The sequence below is a fragment of the Fundulus heteroclitus genome, chromosome 23, assembly GCF_011125445.2.
Source record: "Fundulus heteroclitus isolate FHET01 chromosome 23, MU-UCD_Fhet_4.1, whole genome shotgun sequence".
In the NCBI taxonomy this organism is placed as follows: Eukaryota; Metazoa; Chordata; class Actinopteri; order Cyprinodontiformes; family Fundulidae; genus Fundulus; species Fundulus heteroclitus.
Window position 1 is genome coordinate 2,333,990 of NC_046383.1, and position 22,881 is coordinate 2,356,870.

At 43.3% G+C, this 22,881-nt stretch overlaps 1 protein-coding gene across 2 annotated transcripts in view; it reads left to right on the plus strand.

Moving 5' to 3' along the window:
- enox2 (ecto-NOX disulfide-thiol exchanger 2) overlaps window positions 1–22,881 on the plus strand; it is a gene marked incomplete at its 5' end in the record, with an annotated part of 205,629 nt that overhangs the window by 159,040 nt on the left and 23,708 nt on the right. For both annotated transcript variants that reach the window (XM_036126918.1, XM_036126920.1), the window contains 3 exon segments: window positions 11,510–11,616; window positions 17,354–17,468; window positions 21,652–21,839. In XM_036126918.1, coding sequence (XP_035982811.1) covers window positions 11,510–11,616; window positions 17,354–17,468; window positions 21,652–21,839 — 410 coding nt within the window.

Below are 22,881 nucleotides of genomic sequence, written 5' to 3' on the forward strand. Positions count from 1 at the left end.
TGCATGAGGGGCATCTGCAAACATCATTTCTTAAGTCTTGCCACTGATTCTTACTTATTTATTCAGGTTAGGACTTTGACAAAGCCAGTCTAATCCATGCTTTGATCTAAACCATTGCACTGTGGCTCTGGTTGTAAGTTTAGAGTTGTGATCCTGGTGGAAGGAAGGTGGATGTCCGTCCCCATCTCAAGTCTTTTGCACTCTTCCTACACACTATGTTCAGCATACTTACCCTGCTGCAGAAAAGCATCCCCGCAGGATGATCCTGCCGCCACTATGTTCCACCGTGAGGGTGATGCTGTATATCCAGGGTGATGTACAGTGTTTTTCTGTCACACACAAAAGCTTTGCATGTAGGCCAAGAAGTTAAATGTTGGGCTTATCTGACCAGACTAACATCTACCTCCATGTTTTCCTTAAAGGTATACTATGCAACCGGGGTTGATTTTCCAGCGAGGCTCCCCCAGAGGGCGAAAGTAAAAGTGCACTGTCGTAAAGATGCTCAGCTGTTCTGGTTTCTCCGACAAGCCAGGCGCGTTGTTTTGAGCTTAGCAGACAGGCGAACACAACGAAAAGTGGAAAAAACGGCAGTACAAACAATGACTAACACAGTGAAAGTATGAACATCAAGCTTCCTGCAGCGCTATCTTGGCGAGGCGGCCACCTTGCCAAACTCACGCTTGAATGTTGCCTCACCAACATTCAAATAAATAAATAATAATAATAATAATAATAAAAAAACTCAATATGCTTGCATGTTTATTTGACGTTAACACGCGGTTCTTTGTTGTTGCTTTCGCGCGTGCATATAGTGAATGGCAGGGCAAAAACACATGGAGTTCTCGCCGTAAAGCAAGACCGGCTCTCGCGGTCTTGCACGAGACTTCTGAGCCTGTGTGTGCGGGCCGAGGGCTCTTGCAATTGCAAGTGCGGTATTTCCCCCACAGACCACCAGGGCGGCCGAGAAAACCTTTGTTCGACCTGAAATGACTCATTTAATCATCCAAAACGGTATGGAACACATTAATTAACTGAAAAATGTTGCATAGTATGCCTTTAAACAATGTCTTTCCTCTTGTATGTCTTCTGTAAAGGCCAGATTTTTGTGTAAGAATTGTTATTTGGACAGATTCTCCCACCTCAGCTGAGGAAGTCAGCAGCTCCTCCAGAGTTTCTGTGGGTCTCTGCTGCTCTCATTCCTTCAGGTTCAGGTATACCTCCGCTCCAGTCTCCGCTCTAATCACAGGTTTTCTTCCAGGATCTTCTTCCGGTTTAGCTTTATCAACTCTGATCAGCTCCATAGTTCGTGGAGAAGAAAACCATCCCCCAGCAGCATGATGCTGCCACTATAATGTTGGTGTGTGCAGGATGATAATGTGGTGCAACTTATCTTGAAACCGTGTCCTCATTATGCTGTTTCATCCTGAGATGAAATTACACAAAGGTGGACTTTGGGCCCTAAATACAAGATTTCTGAAAGACATTAGTTGCCTCAGACCCATTTTATTTATGGGCGTCAGACCGAATGGGGCTAAATACAAATACATGCCACTCTCTTTCACATTTTTAATCATAAAAATATCTGAAAAAACATTTACCCTTTGCCTTCCACTCCACAATTATGCTCTATCACATAAAACCTAAATAAAATACACTGAGCCTAATGACTGTGAACTGACTACATGTGAAGCCCAAGGAGTAAAAACACTCCTTGCACAGTAGATATGCAGGTCAGCTAGAAGTTAAAAAAGAGAACACAGGATTTTTTTCCTTCGGTTTATTTTAAAATCTAGGACTTTCTTTCCCACGAGTGCTGAAATCTACTTAAAAGTAAGTATGTTATTGTTCATTACCGGACATTGAGAGTACATGTGCAAACATTTACAAACACATTTATACTGTTCCTTAAACAAGCAACCACAATCTAAAATTTTTGAGTTAAAGAATGGTAAGTTAAATTACTTTCCAAGTCAAAGGAAATGTCGGCTTCAGACCATCATTGTTATTTTTGTTGCCACTGACTTGTAAAATACAAAAAAAATCAGAAATTATTTTGGCAGTCATGAAAGAAGAGACGTCGGGAATCCATAATTAAGGTTCCCTTCAGATGAAAGAAGTAAGTAGCCTAACACGTTTTTTTTATTATTATTATTCCTTGAATACACTGGAGACCAAACAGTAACTGCATGCCTTATTCTTCTAAGCTCATAAAGCCAAAGGCAAAAAAAAGAAAAAAAAAACATGCTTGTGCAGCCCCCACCTTTGACAGGTTCAGCTCTTCATTTGCTAGTTTACACAACAGCTTGCGGCGCTTCATCTCCACACATCCCACCACACGCATGTTGAATAAAATGTAAACATCCAGTCAATCTTTGTTGGTTCCTGGTGGAGTTTAATGCATTGTTTATTAGGAGGAATAAACTTTGAAGACATCAGAGGCCGGAGTGTGTATTAGCCATCTTCAAATATTTCTACCCTTAGAAACTCATTCCCATCCATGGTGTTGCCTTCCCCTCGTTGCATTTCTGGTCTTATTTATTATAAATCTGAGCTGGACCGCTGGAGCGATTTAACAGGTTTGAAAGGGTAAAGCTCTCTTTTTTTTATTATATGCAGTTTGTATTTTATTCTTTGCCATGTAGGTGACTCTTTCTGTAATGCAACTGGTCATTTGATGCCGTACAAATTCAAAAGTATTAACAGAGCTGTGAAAAGGTGCAGGGACTGTAACAAATGTCTTCTAGATTTACTTCTTTTTCAACTCTAATGTGTCTCGAATCCATAGAAAAATGACAACATCAGACAAAGATAATCTTGAAAACTACAAAAAACAGCTTTCAAATGCTTATTTTATTTAGGGAAAAACCTTTGCCCCCTCTCGTTAAGACATGAATTACCTGTGATTAACAAAAGTGTTTTGAGAGCCAGATTAAGTTTTTTACAGCTGTTTGCTTTCTGACCATTAAGATCAAGAAAGCACATAAAAGATCCTGTCTGACAACACAAAGTAGGCCAACAGATCTCAAAAAGGAACACTGAGCAAATTTAAGAATATGTGAGAAACAAAGTATCAGTTTGGAAGTAGCTACAAAGCTATTTCTAAGACTTTGGGACTTCAGTGAACCACAATGAGAAGCATTATCCACAAATTGAAAACAAAAACATACAACACTGGGCAACCTTCCCAGGGATGGCTGGTCTACCTAAATTACCAGACCTTGTAAAGTGGGATCAATGGCAGCGTTTCAAGGCCAAAAGCAATGTTGACTAACAATACCACAAAGATCCGTCTGTCAAAATCACAGCGATCCCCTAAGAAAAAATGATGTGAGACTAACGAGTGAAAAATGAAGACCGTTTTGGAAGTTTGTTTTGTTGGCTTCCCATCACATCTGATGGAAAACTAACAAATAATTTCTAAAAAGAACAGCATAAAAACACTCAGCTCTGGTGGTGATAGTTAGGGCAAAATATATATATCGATATTTCTAGGCTGAATGCCGATACACGATATTTATCTCGATATATTTTTCCTTTTCATAAAGTATTAATAAAAAGGCATCCATGAATCAAAGCTTTATCCCAAAAGTCTAATAGGCATATTTTTTTAACTAACAGTTGTAGATACATATTGAGAAACAGCCTAAAAAAGAACCTACTTGAATACATAAAAATATAATTTTAATAGATCATCTCAATATAAACGATTTAGTCTCATCTTATATACGTTTTTTTTCCCAATATATCGCCCAGCCCTAGTGATAGTGTGGTCTTAGGATCCAGACAGTTTGCTGTAATTGGAAGAACTATCAATTAAACAGTCAAATAAATTGTCAAAAAAAATTAAAAATGCTAAATTAAGGTTTTGAAGTGGCCTAGTCAAAGGCCAGAGTTAAATCTTTAGAGCTGGAGAGGCCTAACCTTAAGCAGGGTGTCCATGCTCGTAAACTCTACAATTTTCAAACAATTCCTCCGTAATAAAAGATGTGATCGTGTGATGGCAGACGTTTTTACACACAGTGCCAGGACGGTCTGGGAAGCTTTTTACCTGTAGTGGATGAAACCATGATCCCAAACATTTAACAGTAACAATAATAGGCAGAAACCAACAAACCCTTTGTAGCAGTAACTGTAAAATGTGATATAAAAAGTTAGAAAAATATATCGGAGAAGAATTTCTGTTTAAGTTACAATTCAAAGAAATGCTGTCTCACAATCTTTCTAGCTGCATAGGAGCTCACAGTTCTTGGTGCTTCATGTCCCTCTTTGCCTTCATCATCACTCTGTTCATCACATTACAGCGTGCCGGGAAGATGCTATCGATTCGTGAATTGTTCAGTCTCTCAGCACCCTGCCAACACGCGTATTCATACAGAACCGGCTTTATTGATTCGAGTGTGTAGATTTGGACCTTAGAAATGCGCAGACCTCCCATACAGTACTCTATAACCACTGCAAGACGGGCTGTAAGCAGATAGGAGGAAGGGTGGATGTGCTGCAGCTCACCGCACTGTTAGCATCTGCAGTGACCCGAGAGTTGATGCCTGTTTCTTTTACTCATTCAGACAATTTTATCCCAAAATAACGCGCATAGCTGAGTCAAAGCTTACTTCTCTACTCTAACTCTATGAGCTGCAGCTTGGTTGATGTGCTCTTATCCTTTTGTAAAAAAGAGAAGGGTCCTCTGCAGAGGGATAAGCAATCAGGAAGGCTGTAACGCTGCAGTGCGAAGGCGTCCTTGGGTAAGGTTCTTAAGAGACCTGTTCTGCAGTGGAGCTGCACCGTGGTCAATGCTGGCAGAAGAACAGTGGGTTATTTTTGGCCACAGGCAGTCTCTCAGCAAATCTAATAACAAACTCGCCGTGAAGAGGTGCGCGGTGGAAAATCAAGCATATCCTCATAGCTTATGTTACTGAGGGTCTAAAGGCAGTTTGCCAGAATTTGATACAGCCTCGTATGGACCCTGTGCCCTGTAACAAAACCACTCCAACCAAGTAAAGTTGCCATTTTGGCAGTTTAACGTAGTTGCTTAATTTTGCTCTCTCAGAAGATTCCTTTTAAGTAATTTCACGATCTTAAAACAAAACATTTTGACTGGACTGACCCTTTTTTCAATGGGAAGCACTATTTCATGTATTATAAATGTATTTGGAAGCTGCTCCCATTTTATTCCTGTGTAAGTTGTGAGACCATCAAAGTCACTGGGATTTATCGTTTTGGCGTGATCTGGTTAACTTTAATAAATAATAGTTGCTAAAATATTTCAGTTTACAGCAGATTGACAAATAGCTGCAGAGCAAAGCTAATAAAGTTAAAAGACGGGATGTTAAGTACTGTGTAAAGATTTTAATCCAACCGTAATTTGTTTAAATTTTGCTTCCGATGAGCAAGATCTTATTGTAATTCCTTTAATTTTAAGTAGCTGTCAACATTTTTCTGATCATAGGTAAGGTTTTATTCCGATTTTTGGCTGCGTTTTTGCCCCTTTTCTGTCATTTCCAGTTAACTGACCATGATGGTGTATTGTGCAGTATGCCTCTAATAAAGACTGGAGGAATAAGGAAGCATCCCATCTAAAATTATTTCAGTTCACCAACACCACATGAAGCTATTTATTTTATTTTATTTTTTATAGGCTGGTGGCAACATTACTTAAAGATCCAATTTAAGTTAATCCTAAAAATGCCCATGTTTATGTGGGATTTAGTTGAGTGTATTGGTTGGATTTTATATTTCTGTTGTGTTGATTAAGCTGTCTTCTGGTTCTGGCCGGCATTCTGCCCCGTTTGATTCTTAGAAAATTAGTCATAATGAACCTTGATGACCTTAAACCTTAAAATAACTGTAAGCAACCAGCTAGTAGGTAATGTTTCCATAGTCGTATATCCATTTCTTCTGTTAGACTTTGGACCTGGTGTTAACGTTGGTCCCGGCTAATCAGGATGTAACCAAACGTCCCTTAATGTTGACCATTCACACCACTGACCTGAGTGTTGCCTCAACAAGTCTCTGTTAAGAAGAAAGGAAAATAAAACCTACACGTTTAAATTGGTTGACTATTTTCCTTTTCGTCTCTCTGATGTTGTGGTAGTTAAAAAAATATGTAGTCTAAAACAACTGGACAAAAATGTGAATCAAAAGAATCTCAGCTGCCTTGATGTCTGAATAAAGACGTAGTGACTGAATGCATCTGAGATGAAACATCAGCTATGTGTTGGTCAGCCGATAGCCCACTCCGTGACGCGGCTACCTGCAGCTGACGGTGATCGGATCACTCAGAACAGAAAGCCTGGGTGCTTTGAAGGATGGTTTGAAAAAAAACCATCCTGAATAAATCCTGAGTGACTTTGCAGCGATACTGCAGCTGTGTGGGCGTGTCTGGGTCAGTCAGGAAGCATGTTAGTGCTAACCGTGAATGGGGAGATTGTAAAACACTGGCTTAATTTATAAAACATTCGTAATGAAGGATAAATATGAAATGACGTATGATCCGGTGGCAGAACAGTCCTTTTCGTACCCAAAATATTTGGGCACAATGACCAGAACCCATAGATAAAACACTTTTACATCCCTTGACTTTAGCAGCTTTTTTATGTCTTAATGATGTAATGATTTGATGTGGTGAATCCAAAGTTAAGCCAAACACGGAGCTTATGCTAAAAAAGGGTCTTTATTGAAAAAGATGACGGATCCTCCAGGGTAAAAAAAAGGCTGGGACAGACTCAAAAAACAGGACAGATAATTCGGGGTAAACAACATATAACATAAACAGAGGCTGCAAAGCTCTTACCATGAGGTAACGGACAGGGACGAGACGAGATAATCCAGCAACTGAGCAGAAACGAAGGTGGGCTTAAATAGACGAACGGAACAGAAGAGCAGGGCGGGACTAATTAACCAAAACAGGTGGAAATAATAAAGGGAGCAACAGACTGATAGACAAAAACTTAAGGTAAGAAATAAGGCTAAACAGGCAAGGGCTGAAATAAACTAATAACAAAGGCCAGATAACAAAAACAGGCTAAGCATAACTCTAACACAAGAAACAGAAATAATGCTAAATCAAAACCACAACAGAACGTTACAGAGCCCCTCCCTCAAGGGCGGATCCTAGACGCCCTCAACCGTCTCGAAAAGTACAAACAAAACAAAAGGAAAGTCCAACCGGGCGGGTGGAGGGGGTTACAGGCTGGAGGGTCAGAATCTGAAAAAGAAAAACAATATCGAAAATACAAGTCCCTCAACAGAAAACAACCCTCAAAGGGCAGGTCATAACAGACAGTCATTCAGAAAAAAACAAGAGTCTGATGGACCTCCCGGAGGACGGCCCCGGCGTGACAGGTTCTCCGGTGGACGTCCCGGCGGACGGCCCAGACGTGACAGGTTCTCCGGCGGTCGTCCCGGCGGACGGCCCAGACGTGACAGGTTCTCCGGCGGTCGTCCCGGCGGACGGCCCAGACGTGACAGGTTCTCCGGCGGTCGTCCCGGCGGACGGCCCAGACGTGACAGGTTCTCCGGCGGTCGTCCCGGCGGACGGCCCCGGCGTGACAGGCTCTCCGGCGGACGGCCCCGGCGTGACAGGCTCTCCGGCGGACGGCCCCGGCGTGACAGGCTCTTCGGCGGTCGTCCCGTCGGACGGCCCCGGCGTGACAGGCTCTCCGGCGGAAGTCCAGGAGGCCGTCGGCGGATCAAGGTGACAGACGGCCGTCGACGGACCAGAAACCTCGGAGGTCTTCGGCGGACCAGAAACCTCGGAGGCCGTCGGCGGGGTCTGGAGAGGAAGAAAATAGAACCTGGCGCCGGACTACAGGCTGAGGAAGGCGCCGGGCTACAGGCTAAAGGAGGCGCCGGACTACAGGCTAAAGGAGGCGCCTGGTTAGTGGCTACAAGCAGCGGCGCCTGGTTAACGGCTACAGGCGGCGGCGCCTGGTCACTGGTTCCCAGTGCGGGAGCCTGGCTACAGGCGACTGAAAAAGGAGCCTGGCTACAGGCGACTGACGAAGGAGCCTGGTTACAGGCGACTGACGAAGGAGCCTGGTTACAGGCGACTGACGAAGGAGCCTGGTTACAGGCGACTGACGAAGGAGCCTGGTTACAGGCGACTGACGAAGGAGCCTGGTTACAGGCGACTGACGAAGAAGCCTGGTTACAGGCGACTGACAAAGGAGCCTGGTTTCAGGCGACCGAAGGAGAAGCCTGACTACAGGCGACCGAAGGGGGAGCCTGACTACAGGCGACCGAAGGGGGAGCCTGACTACAGGCGACCGAAGGGGGAGCCTGACTACAGGCGACCGAAGGGGGAGCCTGACTACAGGCGACCGAAGGGGGAGCCTGACTACAGGCGACCGAAGGGGGAGCCTGACTACAGGCGACCGACGAAGGAGCCTGACTACAGGCGACAGACGAAGGAGCCTGACTACAGGCGACAGACGAAGGAGCCTGACTACAGGCGACAGACGAAGGAGCCTGACTACAGGCGACAGACGAAGGAGCCTGACTACAGGCGACAGACGAAGGAGCCTGACTACAGGCGACAGACGAAGGAGCCTGACTACAGGCGACAGACGAAGGAGCCTGACTACAGGCGACAGACGAAGGGGCCTGACTACAGGCGACAGACGAAGGAGCCTGACTACAGGCGACCGAAGGGGAAGCCTGGCTACAGGCGACTGAGGGGGATGCCTGGCTATAGGCGACTGAAAAAGGAGCCTGGTTACAGGTGACTAACAAAGGAGCCTGACTACAGGCGATGGAGGAAAGAGCCTGGCTACAGGCGACTGAAGGGGACGCCTGGCTACAGGCGACTAAAGGGGAAGCCTGGCTACAGGCGACTGAAGGGGAAGCCTGGCTACAGGCGACTAACGTGGGAGCCTGGCTACAGGCTGCTAACGTGGGAGCCTGGCTACAGGCTGCTAACGTGGGAGCCTGGCTACAGGCTGCTAAGGTGAGAGCCTGGCTACAGGCTGCTAAGGTGAGAGCCTGGCTACAGGCTACAGAGGCCACAGGGCTACAGGCTACAGAGGCCACAGGGCTACAGGCTACAGAGGCCACAGGGCTACAGGCTACAGGAGACCCCGGGCTGCAGGCTTCAGGAGACCCCGGGCTGCAGGCTTCAGGAGACCCCGGGCTGCAGGCTTCAGGAGACCCCGGGCTGCAGGCTTCAGGAGACCCCGGGCTGCAGGCTTCAGGAGACCCCGGGCTACAGGTTTCAGGAGACCCCGGGCTACAGGTTTCAGGAGGCCCCGGGCTGCAGGCTTCAGGAGACCCCGGGCTGCAGGCTTCAGGAGGCCCCGGGCTGCAGGCTTCAGGAGGCCCCGGGCTACAGGCTTCAGGCACCAAAGTCAGGCCCTTAGCCACCAGGAGTCTCAGGATCAGCTCCTGAAGGGTCTCAGAAAGGGACATCCAATAAAGTCTCTCCCAGAGTTGGCTGTCCATGAGGGTAATAAGGAGTCTTGGCTTAAACACAATACTATGAGGCTCTAAGTCTTCAGGAGGCCACAGTTGCTGCTTCCTCTTCGGCGGCCCTGGGTGCCCGAAGAACGAAGGATCCCCCTGGGTCCCCACGTCGGACGTCTGCAACGGACCCCCCTGGGTTCCCACGTCGGACGTCTGCGACGGACCCCCCTGGGTTCCCACGTCGCACGTCAGTGACGGACCCCTCTGGGTTCCTACGTCGCACGTCCGTGGCGGGCCCCTCTGGGTTCCCACGTCGCAGGTCAGAAGAGGCAGGTCTTCCTGGACCACCTCTCTGGACTTGGGCAGAGGCAGATCCTCCTGGACCCCCTCGTTGGGCTTCACGAGAGCCGAGGCGCCTTCCAGATCCTCGGGGACAGACTCAGGGGCCGAGGCGTCTTCCAGACCCTCGGGGACAGACTCAGGGGCCGAGGCGTCTTCCAGATCCTCGGGGACAGACTCAGGGGCCGAGGCGTCTTCCAGACCCTCGGGGACAGGTTTAGGTCGGCTGTAGAAGGCCTGAAGGGCTGATCTATAATGTCCCTCAACCTCCTTTAATTTTCCCTCCAGCTCCTCTGAATAATGACTGAGAAGAGCCTCCCTGAGGCGTTTAATTATGGGTGCAAACGTCCTTATTTTGTCCTCCAACTCCTTGTGAACAGCTTCTGCATCACCACTAGGAGGAGCTGTGGGCGGGGTCGGACAGGGAAGTGGAGGACCCCGGTCTGCTGAACAGGAAGCAGCGGAAGGAGATGACGGGGCAACCGGCAAGGGCTGAGCAGCACCGACCGTTTGAGGCTGACCAGGCTCAACTGACGGCTGCTTAGAACGGCTGGCGGAGTGGTCAACAAGCCGTCGTCTCTTCCTCCGGCGGCGGGATGATGGGCTTGGCGGAGATACTGATTCCTCCTGACGGAAGGGGACCGCCGACGCCAACGGCGATTCATGCGCCTCATCGCCAGGAGAAGGAAATGGGACCGACTCCAAAAAAAGGTCCGGACGGAGCTCCTGGATCACCTCCGCGTCAACCTCCAGAAAAAAGTCCGGATCTGGCTTGAACGGCGGTGAAGGGGACTGACAGAAGAAATCCGGTGAGTGGTTGCTAGAGGTGAATGGAGCGCAGGCCGGGACAAGCATAGCTCCTCCGGTACGGAGAGGATGTGTTGGCTTTGGATTCATGGTGGCTGGATTATACTGTAATGATTTGATGTGGTGAATCCAAAGTTAAGCCAAACACGGAGCTTATGCTAAAAAAGGGTCTTTATTGAAAAAGATGACGGATCCTCCAGGGTAAAAAAAAGGCTGGGACAGACTCAAAAAACAGGACAGATAATTCGGGGTAAACAACATATAACATAAACAGAGGCTGCAAAGCTCTTACCATGAGGTAACGGACAGGGACGAGACGAGATAATCCAGCAACTGAGCAGAAACGAAGGTGGGCTTAAATAGACGAACGGAACAGAAGAGCAGGGCGGGACTAATTAACCAAAACAGGTGGAAATAATAAAGGGAGCAACAGACTGATAGACAAAAACTTAAGGTAAGAAATAAGGCTAAACAGGCAAGGGCTGAAATAAACTAATAACAAAGGCCAGATAACAAAAACAGGCTAAGCATAACTCTAACACAAGAAACAGAAATAATGCTAAATCAAAACCACAACAGAACGTTACAAATGATTCATAAATCATAGCTTGATAAAAAAGGAAGAAAGTGAAACGTTTCTCTGAAAATGATCAGCTACAGGACTTAAAAAGGAGCTAAAAGGCAGCCAAAAACCAAAGAGTTTCAGAAAATCTGGTAAAATATTCACATTAATTTGATATAATTTGGATGATATGTCAAAATGTTCAAATGTGACTTGGAACAGCCGTCCATAAGGTGGTGCAGCGGCGTCCGTCGGTATGTAAGACACACACAAACATGCTCACACAGAGTACGTATGCCTAGTTGACTCCACTTTCTCACTCCTCTGCTCCCTCCCAACTGCCCTCTGTCTTTCTCTGTCTCTGTCTCTGGGTGGTCTCTGCTCCCTCCCTGCATCCCGCCACAGTTGAACAGATTGTGTCTGTATTCCAAGCTGCTTCCAAACAAAAGGCATGGGACCATTTCTCCAAAGCTCAGCGCAAGAACTTGGACATGTGGCGCAAGCAAGTCGAGGTTGGTACCCTTTGGATTCATTCTGTTGTCCGTGTAAATTATGTAAAAATAGACGTTCTGCCTTTTTTTTTTGTTTGGTTTGTGTTTCATCGACAGCTTAAATCATGTTTCAGCTAGTCCTACAGTGTCGTACAGAGATATTTTATTCAAATATTTGAAGTAGAAATGCTTAAAAATGAAGATATATTAAGTACTGTGAAGCAAGAAAGGCTGCTGAACAGGTGTCTGCTCAATGCAGAGGTCCAGACTTCTCCTCTTCCTCACTCTTCCCCACTCCCCTCCTGAATGAATGCAAGCTGCTGGGTGAGTTTGTTTCCATCTCTAATGGTAAATCAGGTAAATCTGCACAAGCTCTTTCCCCTGAACCAGCGGACCCCCCAGGAATTTGAGTAAAACGGCAAGAAAAACATTTAGAGAACTGAAAGTGTGGATTTTCTTCCTCTGGCAGCGTTTTGTTGTCTTTTACTGTGAGCCTGCTGTGTTCTAACTCTGCCAAATGGGACATTAATTGGCACGATGATGGTTTGTATGTAACTGAGGGGTCTGGAGTGTGTTACAGTCCGGTGTCTAATGGGCCTTTTATGATCATATTTCCATTGGTAAGTTTTTCCTGAACTTCAGCTCGACGAACACATTTAAGCTGTAATTTAGGGGCACGTTGAGTTGTGCACGCACAACAATAACAGAATCTGACACGGCAGAGGCAGCAATCGTCCTGCAATAAAGCCTCTTGTAATAAGGTAGGTGACGAAAAGCCAAACTGCTGCTCTAATTCTCAGAGTAATCAAAACGGTCGACCTGAAATTTTACCTTCCGCCTCGCCAGCCGTTCCTGAAAAAGTTTATAGTAGCTCGGTTTCCACACATGGTGGTAAGATGGGTGATGACTTTTGGGTATCTCTTTACAGACACAAGCTTCAGTGTGTTTTAGTTTGAGATTATGCTATAGACCTACACAAAGTACCACACATTTGTTTTGTAGAATAAAATTCCTTCTTTGTTTTACTTACATTTATTGCAGTGGACATTTTTGGGGTATGTCTCCACCAGCTTTGTAGATCTAGAGACTGACCTTTTTGGATAAAAAATGACTATGAATTAGGGTTGGACAATAATTCAGTATTAATATATATGTCGCAATATAACGTTATTCAATAACGGTGATATGACATTTCTCATATTTCAATATACATTACAGTTTATGACTACAGTGTTATATTGGAGTTTTTTTAAACATGGCAAAATAATTGTCTTAAGTTTGTACAAGCTTACGTTGAGGACATTGTTGCCTGTCTTCCTGAGGCTTTTATTTTGTTATTATTGATATCGTAATTAAATTGGATCGAGTGAGATTAAGAAATATATCGTAATAAATGTTTGGCCATATCGTCCAGCCCTAATTTCAGTCTATGATTACAGTATTTGTCTCTGATGTTCCGGGTTTAATGTAGTTTTATAGGTGTTATTTTTTTAAAGGAAGTATTTCTAAAATGTTAAATTGGAGGAGTTTTATAATAACGGCTAATTAATTGTCATAACTTTGTACAGGCATCTGTTTGGGGCATTTTTGGCAGTCTTTCTGAGACTTCTATTTTGTTTATATCGATATCCTAATTATATTATAGCGACTGAAATTAAGAAATATATCCTGATATAATTTTTGGCCATGTTGTCCAGCCCTACTATGAATATAAATTTTCCAGTCTTGCCACAGATTCTCAATTTGATTTATGTCCGGACTTTGACCAGGCTATTCCGACACATGAGCTTTGATTGAACTACTTTGTAGTTGCCGTCTGTTTAGGGTCGTTTTCCTGCTGGACGTTCAACTTTTCCTCTCAGAATTATCTTTTAACATTTTGTGTCACCTTCATTTAACAAGGCAGGGAAAGAGCAATATGCTAGTTTTAAAAAAAAAAAAGACTATTAGAAATGCAAACAAAATCAGTATGAACACTACACTAAGAAAAGGTTTTACCAAGAACGTTTAGGAGGACATATCTAAGTAAACATATAGGCAACAAATTTTGCAATTACCAAAAAGCAAAAGAAAACATGACAGGCTAACAAACAGCATTTGTTCATCAGAAATCCCATAATGAAACATTCCCCCTCCACACGTATTCGCAGCACCTCTGACTAAAACATACGCCAAACTTCATAAACGCATAATTTTGTGTCTATTCACAGAAAAAGTGGAAAAATATAAAAGAGTTCAAGAGCCGTGAATACTTATTTTTTTGCAGGCTCTGTATGCCGAGACCATATTTATTTGCTCTCTTACTGTGTTTTGGATTAAACCAACCTATTACAAGCCTTCTGTATCTAGGTCTCACCCGAGCTCGAATTTCTTCAGCAGCTACTTCACTTCTGCCCTGTCATCCTCAGCCTGCCTCCGCTGAAAGCTTTGCTTAAAAACGAGGAGGTAATGAGAGCTGCAAGATGCAGCCATACATTCGTGTGACGTTTAGGGAACCGTAATAAAGGGTTTTAAGTGTGAAGAAGCTACACGTAGCTGCACATGTGTGTTAAATCACAACCGATTGCTTCTGTACTCCAAAATTATAGCCTGATGCCAGCCCGTTTCCACGGTGATCAGACTTCCTGTACGGGAAAGCTCTGGCCAGAGAGAAGACGGGCCACGACAGCAGGCGTTTTACTTCATTCAGATGCTGTGGCAGGGAGGTGAAGTCTAAAGAAAAGAAGGCAGCAAAGTAAAATAGATTCAGCTCTGCTCCTCAGTCAGACAGCAGCTGCCGCCTCCTGTCAGGTGTGCTTCGTGCCCACCAGTGGGTTGTGTTTCTTCACCTGCGGGTGTGTGTGGAGTACCTGTGTGACTTTCTCCGTGAGCTTTGGTCGGTGACGTCAGCTGGCAGATGGCTGATTTCCTCTCAAACTTTAGCCTAAAAAAATTTAAACAGACCTGCTTTTGTTTAATTTTTTTATCCTTTTTCAGACAATCTCCCTCTGAATCTGCTTGCAGCATTTCCACGTCATATTGTCTTCTGTTTTAACTGGGTTTTTTTTTTTACCTTATTGCAAAATAATGCTCAATGAAATGCAGCAAAACCTTGATAGTCTACTTTCACACGTCTATTTTTAAAAGATATCTTTTTGAAGCCTTTTTGTTGAAAGATGAGTGAAATTCTTGGATGCACAAAGCCAGTTTTACCTTTTATTAAAGAGCTTTTAGAAATATTTGCTGATAATTTGCCTGATTTTCTCAGCGGTTGGAGTCCAGAGTTTTTTTTTTTTTCACCGTCATCATCATCATCATCTATCTAAAATCACTTTATTTGCTCAGCTTGTCCTTGTACAAAATGCTTTGTTAAATCTTTGCAGCTTTATTTTAATGGAGGCTGCTCTGAATAAATTAGCTTTAGAAATGGGTCCCACTTGACTTTTTTTTATGGCACTGTGATTTTAATCAGTTCAAGTAGGAATCTCTTTTGTCCTTTGCTGGATCAGCAGTCATTGAAATTATTTATTTATTTAATTATTATTGATCGAGGATCTTAATAAATGTTCTTGATCTTGACACAATGCTTCTTGAATAATGATAATTCCCACAAATGGGAATTTATTTATTAATTTTTTTTCTTCGTTGCTTTTAGCCATAAGCCGTTAGAGAGAATAAAAAGTACTTGTTTCAATTCCCATAGTATGCCTATTATCTCCATAGCAGTGTGTGTATATCTATCTATCTATCTATCTATCTATCTATCTATCTATCTATCTATCTATCTATCTATCTATCTATCTATCTATCTATCTATCTATCTATCTATCTATATACATATACATCGTAAATGTATATTGCTACATTTAGGATGTCTTTCAGAAGTAATTAACTTTTTAACATTTTGTCACAATACAACCACTAACAGTAGAGTGGAAGGAAAGGGATCATTTTTTTGGATGTTTTTTTATATTTTAAAATCTATAAAAAGTGAGATATATTTAGCCATTCCATTTGCTTTTAGACGAGTCCTATTTGGAAAATGAAGTGCATCTGTGTGTAGCTTAATCTCAGTAATGCATCCAGGTGTTCTGTGAAAGCCTCAGAGGATTGTCAGAGAACATTAGGGAGCGGACGGCAACATGAAGACAGAGAAAGTTGTGGGGAAGTTTAAAATGCTTTTCCAAGCTTTCAACATCTTGCAGAGGCTCTCTTCAATCCACCGTCCGTAGATGGAAAGAATGTGACCCAACTGCAAACCTGCCAAGTTTGCATGACCTTCCACCTACTTTATCAAGGCAGGTCATAACAGCATTGAGGGCCGTGCTACGTTTGTAGAAGCTGCAGATATCTACAGTGGGTCAGACAGCTGCAGCTGATCTAGAACGCTGCTGCCTGCATCCTCACTAAGACTAAGAAAGTAGAGCACATCACCCCAGTTCTAAAGTCCTTACACTGGCTCCCTGTATCTCAGAGAATAGACTTTAAAATACTTCTGTTAGTCTATAAATCCCTAAATGGCTTAGCACCTAAATACATCACAGACTTGTTATCAGTGTATCAACCCTCCAGAGCACTACGGTCTTCTGGCTCAAATCTACTCTGCATACCTAGAACCAGAACCAGACACGGAGAAGCAGCATTTAGTTCTTATGCTCCACTTATCTGGAACAAACTTCTAGAGGACTGTAATCAAACCATGAGTTCCTTTTAAATCTGTTTAGAGTTGCCTTTTAAACATAATGTTCAATTCAAAGTGTTGTAGTTCACTGAAACTTCATTAGATTACGTTTGTGGTCCAACTTATCTTGACCTACTGCTACTATTCCACAGCAATGTGCGTTCCTCTGTATGTTTCTTTTCTCATGTGCTTCTCATGTAGAGCACTTTGAATATACAAATAAACGTGCCTTGCCTTCAGCTCAGGTGGGGCAATTTGTTGATAAGACGTCTATTGTTGATATTAGGCACACCACTCATCTTGCCTTAAGGTAAAGGTAGCAAGGAGAAATAACAGTTTACATTTAAAGTTTACCACCTGTTTCCACAGTTAACATAAGGAAAAAGTTGCTCTGAACAGATGAGACCTAGCACTAACTAACACTTCATGGTGGTGGCTGCATCATGCTTTCTCCCAGATGGATTGAGCTAAATAAAGATTTAGAGGATTGAAGATTTAAATCCAACTGAAAATTTGTGGCAAGGCTTGACAATTGCTGAAAAGCTCTCCACCCAATATAACTGAACTGGAGGTATTTTGCGAAGAAGAACGGATTAAAGCTACAATCTCTAGCTGTGCAATGGAGCCAAAGGTATTTTGATAAAGAATATACGTTCAGGAAGGCTCAAAAGAAATGCACATCATACTTTTCCAATTGTTTTTTTTTTAATGTACAAAGGTTTGAAAACCATGTATTCTTTTCCTCCCATTTAAAAAAGGAATATATATATATATATATAATATTAAAATTTGGAGTGGGATGCGTCGCTTTTGTGCCACTTTATACGCTTGTTTTTCACTAAAGTGATCGTGATGTACAAACCCATACTGCTATGCCTCATTTGCTGTGTGAGCTCTAAAAAAAAGATACAGATCCTTAGTTTTGAAGCTTCCCTCCTTTATCCCCCTCTGGTGTGTTAAAGTCTCATAGCTCTCAACATTAACTATAGAAGAGGATTCTTTACTGGCGATTGCACCCGGTCAAGTTCAGCACCTTCTTAAAAGTCCTCATGAGTCTTGGCAGTTCTCACCCACCTCTCCTCTCACTTTGCCTCGCAGGAGATCAGAAACATGCACAACGAGCAGCTGATGGGCATCCGACGGGAAGAGGAGATGGAGATGTCTGACGATGATATGGAGGACGTCCCTGACAGCAAAGACTCGGAGGACTCAGGTATGCATATGCATGCGCGTATCCGCAGCCCAGCACCGTTGTCATCCTGACAGGAAATCCACCGATCGAGATCTCCGGGGGGATGGAAGCATTGATTGCTAAATAACTGAGGGAGATGGCTGCCTTTATTTGGAATGACAGTGATCGTCCCCTAAGCATCTGACAGCCATCTTACAGCTCTGCGTGAATTAAAAAAAAAGAAGTACGCCCTGATGCTGGTACCGTGCTCAGAGTTGGTGCAGAACCTGACTGCTGAATGTGATTTTAGCCCACCTGACACCAGTAAAAAACACACACACACAGAGCCCTCATCTACCAGCTGCCGTTCCAGATTAGGTTACGTTACAGCGGCGACGATCATCAGCTCGAACCTCAGAGGAGTCTCTCTGTGTTTGCTGAAGCCGCGCGCGCGCTAATGGTGTTGCTTATCTCTGAAGCCCCGTAACAATAACTTGAGAGTAGTCACCGGGGCAGCAGGCAGGAACCACTCACCGCCGCATGTAAGGTCGCCGTCGTCTGGTCCCTGCTTTCCATCGTATGCTCTTCCCTCTTCCCTGTTCATCGCTCTGATCTCTGCCATTCGCTAATATGACAGCATCTCTAATTAGCATGCAAATAAATGGAAACGCCGCAGTCAGCTCATTTGCAACCTCGCTATTTAGCTATCAGCAATTAGTGCTGCTGTCAGAGTCTTGTCATTTCGCTCGATTCTGCAGGATTGACGGAGGTGACGGGTGTAATGTGACACGTCTTGTGTTAACAGGCTGTGTGTTAATCTCCCCCCCCCCCTCCCTTTTTTTTTTTTTTTTTTTTTCCTCTAACCTCTAAGAGTGCATGTTTACGCGTCAACAAGCCCTGCTGGAAGCACCTGTGTTATGACTGCAGCCTGTTTTTAAAGCGAATCGAAGCTCCGCGTCTGGGCCGTGTGCAGAATAGAGAGGCATACCGGCGGGTTATTGGTCGCGGGTGTGCGCCTCGGAGGCGTGCGCGTGCGTCCCTGCTCTGGGATGGCGGCGGGGTCGATAGCGCTGCTGGTTATGTAACCGAATCTGGCCACGCGGTTGACATCTCCTCTCGCCAAAGCTGATGAGGCTCTCAGATCAATACCCTTTTCACCTCAAACCTTCATTTTGCTGGAAGAGAAGCGCACACAAGCTCGATCCGGACACGCACACTCACCCAGCAAGAGTTCATTAACACTGCCAATGGTCCTTCATGATAGACTGCTGGCAGCTCTCATGAACACCTACACATAGCCTAATAAGATAGCCTTTTATATACACAGAGAGAGAGAGGATGAGGATTATCTCCCGTACAGTCGGTGAATTGCCTTTTTTTTTTTTTTTATAATAATAAAAGCTTCTTCCCAAGCCTTACAGAAAGAGAGCGGGCTGATAGTGCTGGACGTTTCTGGTGCTGGGCAGGTCTAATAATAATGATACCTCCTTCCGTCTGCCGCCTCTGCTCTGCAGGTCAGGTCAAATATCCAGCAGAGAGCTATTGGACAGAACATTCTGGGATTATTAGACTTTCCAGTCCATTCTTAATGCACTCCTGGTTTTTTGATTTATCAGACCCGACGTGAATACAGACACGACTGCGCTCTTCCAACGAGGCGACTCGTAATGTCAGATTGTGAACGCTGGCACTTTACATGCAAATGTCGTTGTCTCGAGATAACCAGGTTTATTTTCTTTAAAGAAGAACCTAGGATATCAGCCGGAGCCTACCGGAGTCTTTTTGACTAAAAGAAAAGTAAAAAATTTTTAAGGTACTAGAGATGTTCTCAAAATCCCAAAAGAACCAAAACGGTTCTTTGATTCTCAGAGGTTGGTAGAGTTATCTTGCTCCTGATTTAAGGTGAAAATGTCTCATTAAGGAAAATCCAGATAGCAACCCAAGCTGCTTTCACAAGCTTCATGCTGTCAGACTGTTTCTCATGTTGCCTCATACGGTGATTTAAAAATCGTGTTTTAAAATAGATCCTAACAAAGAAACGAAGTGCCTTTTGTCAGCATCTGTACCTGTTATACAGGCGAAGCACGTTTATTGTCTATAGAGCTTCTTGTTTGCCTCGTTTATTCGTATAGAAAAATGTTTGAGTGGCATTAGTGGAATTTAAATGCATTTCCGCTCGCGTTGAAAACCTTTAGCAGCTTTTATTGACGGTAAACAGCTGCTGCGAGTGAACTTTATACTCTATGCAGAAGTTGGTCATCAGGATCCAGATGTCTGGTGTTTATGCTTTCATACACGTAGAGTCAAATTTCTGAGTGTTTTGGAAAGCTAATTCAGTTTTTCATTTCTTTACGGGGAATATTTGCCCACATTGAAATACAGGTCGTGTAAACAGGAGAAATTGGAAGTAATCAGATTACAATAATCTGGCTAAAATAAATGCAATCATCACAAAACAAAATGATTTTTCTTACTTTAGCTAATAAATAAATATAAGTAAACCTGAACTCATATTTAAAGCTGTGAATTTAACTTGAAATTGTCTTGCAATCAACTATCAACCCAAATGAAATGCAGTTTTAATGTCTCTGAACTGAGGTTTGAGCTTGTATTTGTTAAAGTGGTAAATTTATGCTAAGATTGGGCGTTTTCGCTCCATCATCACAACAGATACTGCCTATTTTATTGAGCGCATCAGTTTTCCATCTGATCACTGGTGTTTTGACGTAATAAAGGAGGCAAGGTAACATCTGAAGAGAATCAAATGTACATGACTGATTGTAGTTATGTACTTGGCTTCTGTATAAGTTAAATCAGGCTTTCCTTTAAAGGATGTTTTTTTTTTCACAGAATCAAGAGACTTTTCCTGGAAATTAAACACAGAGGTGGATTTAGTTTTGAACTCCAGAGAAAATTATTTAATGTTTCTTTTATACCATTTTCTTATGTACAATAACCAGAAGTGTTGAGAGTTCATCTGTGGAACGTGTCTGTCGTTTGCAGGCAGGTCTTCAGCCACATGTGTTTTAATTCACAGGTTACTGACAGGATCATCTGGTAAAACAGCAAGTTACACCGCAAAACACAGACAAAAGTACATGATCTAGAGCAGGGGTGTCAAACTCATTTCTACACGGGGCTGCTTCAGCATCATGAAGTCATTAAAAGGGCCGGTTGCACCTGTGTAGATGATACTTTTGAAATAAATAAAATAAATGCACAGTAACATGAAAGTAGCACCCTTAGGTCCAATTTATACAGTTTATCTGCGAAACAAAATGGATATTGGAGCGAGTTACACTTTAAATTCATCATTCTGCATCACTTTTTCTCTTCTCTGGTGCCTAGATGTTGTTAAAAGACAGTTAAAAAGAATCAACATTCACTGCAAGAGGCACAGTTTTAGCCACTTTATACAATTTAAAAGGATATATACCTCTACCCTATGACATGATATGCACTTTTTGGCTGCTGAGGGCCAGATAAATAGCCTTGATGGGCCGGATTCGGCCCGCGGGCCTTGAGTTTGACACGTGATCTAGTGGTAAAATGTGAAATAGTTTATCTACATTTGGATACAGTTGCTTTCCCGCAGTAATAATCTTCACATATGCCAGAATGGCTGACATACTAAAATCTTTCATCAAGGCCTGTTTATCATCTGTTTTTAGACGTTTATTTTATTTTTTTTCCTGCCCTGTTTGTCTTTTGTAATTTTAATGCAGCTGGGAGAATGACATTGTGGTCCCTATAAAAGGTGAATTGTAGCTGTATAACTTGCAGCGTGTCGTCTTTGGGGACGGAATAAAAGAATTAGGTGGAAAGAAGAGAGGAAAAAAAAGCTGTTAGAAGTTTTCCGGCTCCTGCGCGTAACCCGTGTTATAAATAAACACAAGATCTTTTTTCTGACTCGGGTCTGCACTTTGGGAATAAGCTGAGATGCTTTTATTAGCAAGCATCCATCAAATAGATTTGTTGTTATTCTTGGTTTCTGGATGTACTGTCATAAAATATTGTCTCAACCTCTTATGCCTGCAAAACACTCAAGAGATTAAAGGGATTCAGCGTGAATGTTGCTATCTAACTTTCAGACGCTTTTTAGGTTTTATTTACAGAGCCAGGCCGTTGGGAACGCGTAAAAACCATTTAAAGGTGTTTATTAACGCGCTGCAGGCCGACTGCCCCGTCATACTCAGCATAGTGTCGTGCGTTTTAATGCCTGCAGGTGTTTCCCAAGCAGAAGCGCTGAAGGAGGAGAACGACTCGCTGCGCTGCCAGCTGGACGCCTACAGGAACGAGGTGGAGCTGCTCAAGCAGGAGCAGGGAAAGAACCAACCAGCGAGGAGCGAGGAGGACCGCACTCATTCACAGCAGCTCAGCTTCCTGCAGCAGGCTCTGCAAGGCATGCAAAAGGTAACCCTTCACCTGCGGTCGCTCAAACTAAAACCTCCCTGCTTCCTGACAATCGCTTCAACCCAACACGGGCAATTGGATGATTGCATTGGTGCGTTTTTCTGCTGCGATGCTATTTTAAAAAGCACGCAGATACATGTGTGGAGGAGAAAAACAAGGCCATTAAAACAATTTTTAAATCATTTATTCAAAACGGAAAATGGAAAAAAAGAAATGTTGCATTGTTTTGTGGCTCGTAATGTAAGCGCTCGCTTTTGGAGAGCTACTTTATCCTTTCATTTTCAAATTACAATCTGTCTAAGTGGTTTAATACCTTTGAAAAATCCATTAAATACAAAAAAAGGATTCAACACCCAAGGTTTTTTCCTGCTGTCTTCCCTGATGTTTAGAAATCAAACAACCTGAAACAAAGATGGACATTAATAGATTAGACTGGCAGGTGAAACGGGAAGCAAAATAATTACATAAAGCATTCAGGAAATCCTTAGATGGAATTAAAATGTAGTCCTCAAGAGATGGGTTTGATGTGGGCAAATTAGTGTAAAATTGCTCAAATTAGTGTAAAATTAATGCCTTGCAACAGTATAAATACCTCATATTTTTGTCACCATACAGCCACAAAATTCTGGATATTTTATTATAATATTATATGATAGACCGAACCGAAGACTGCAAAACTTTTAACTGGCTGTAACAGTACGAATTTACTAATAACTATAGAAGTCTTTATATTTGCTGCAGCTTCATGTCTTTAAAGTATTCCTTTCTTAGCTTTGCTCATTAAGAGACATTTCATTATAATCATCAATATTTGTCATTGCAACCATGGATAGATAACAATTGTCAAGTCTTGCAGCAGAGTCTCATTCAGACTTTGCACTAGACTTTGACTGGGTCACCCTAATACATTAGTATGTCATTTAAAACATTTCGTTGCGCCTCTGGCTGTATGTTTTTAATAAATCCTATCATTAAAGCAGGTTCTCCCACCTGAGCAATGGATCTCTGTGTCTCCTCCACAGAAGCTGTGTTCATCATTAAA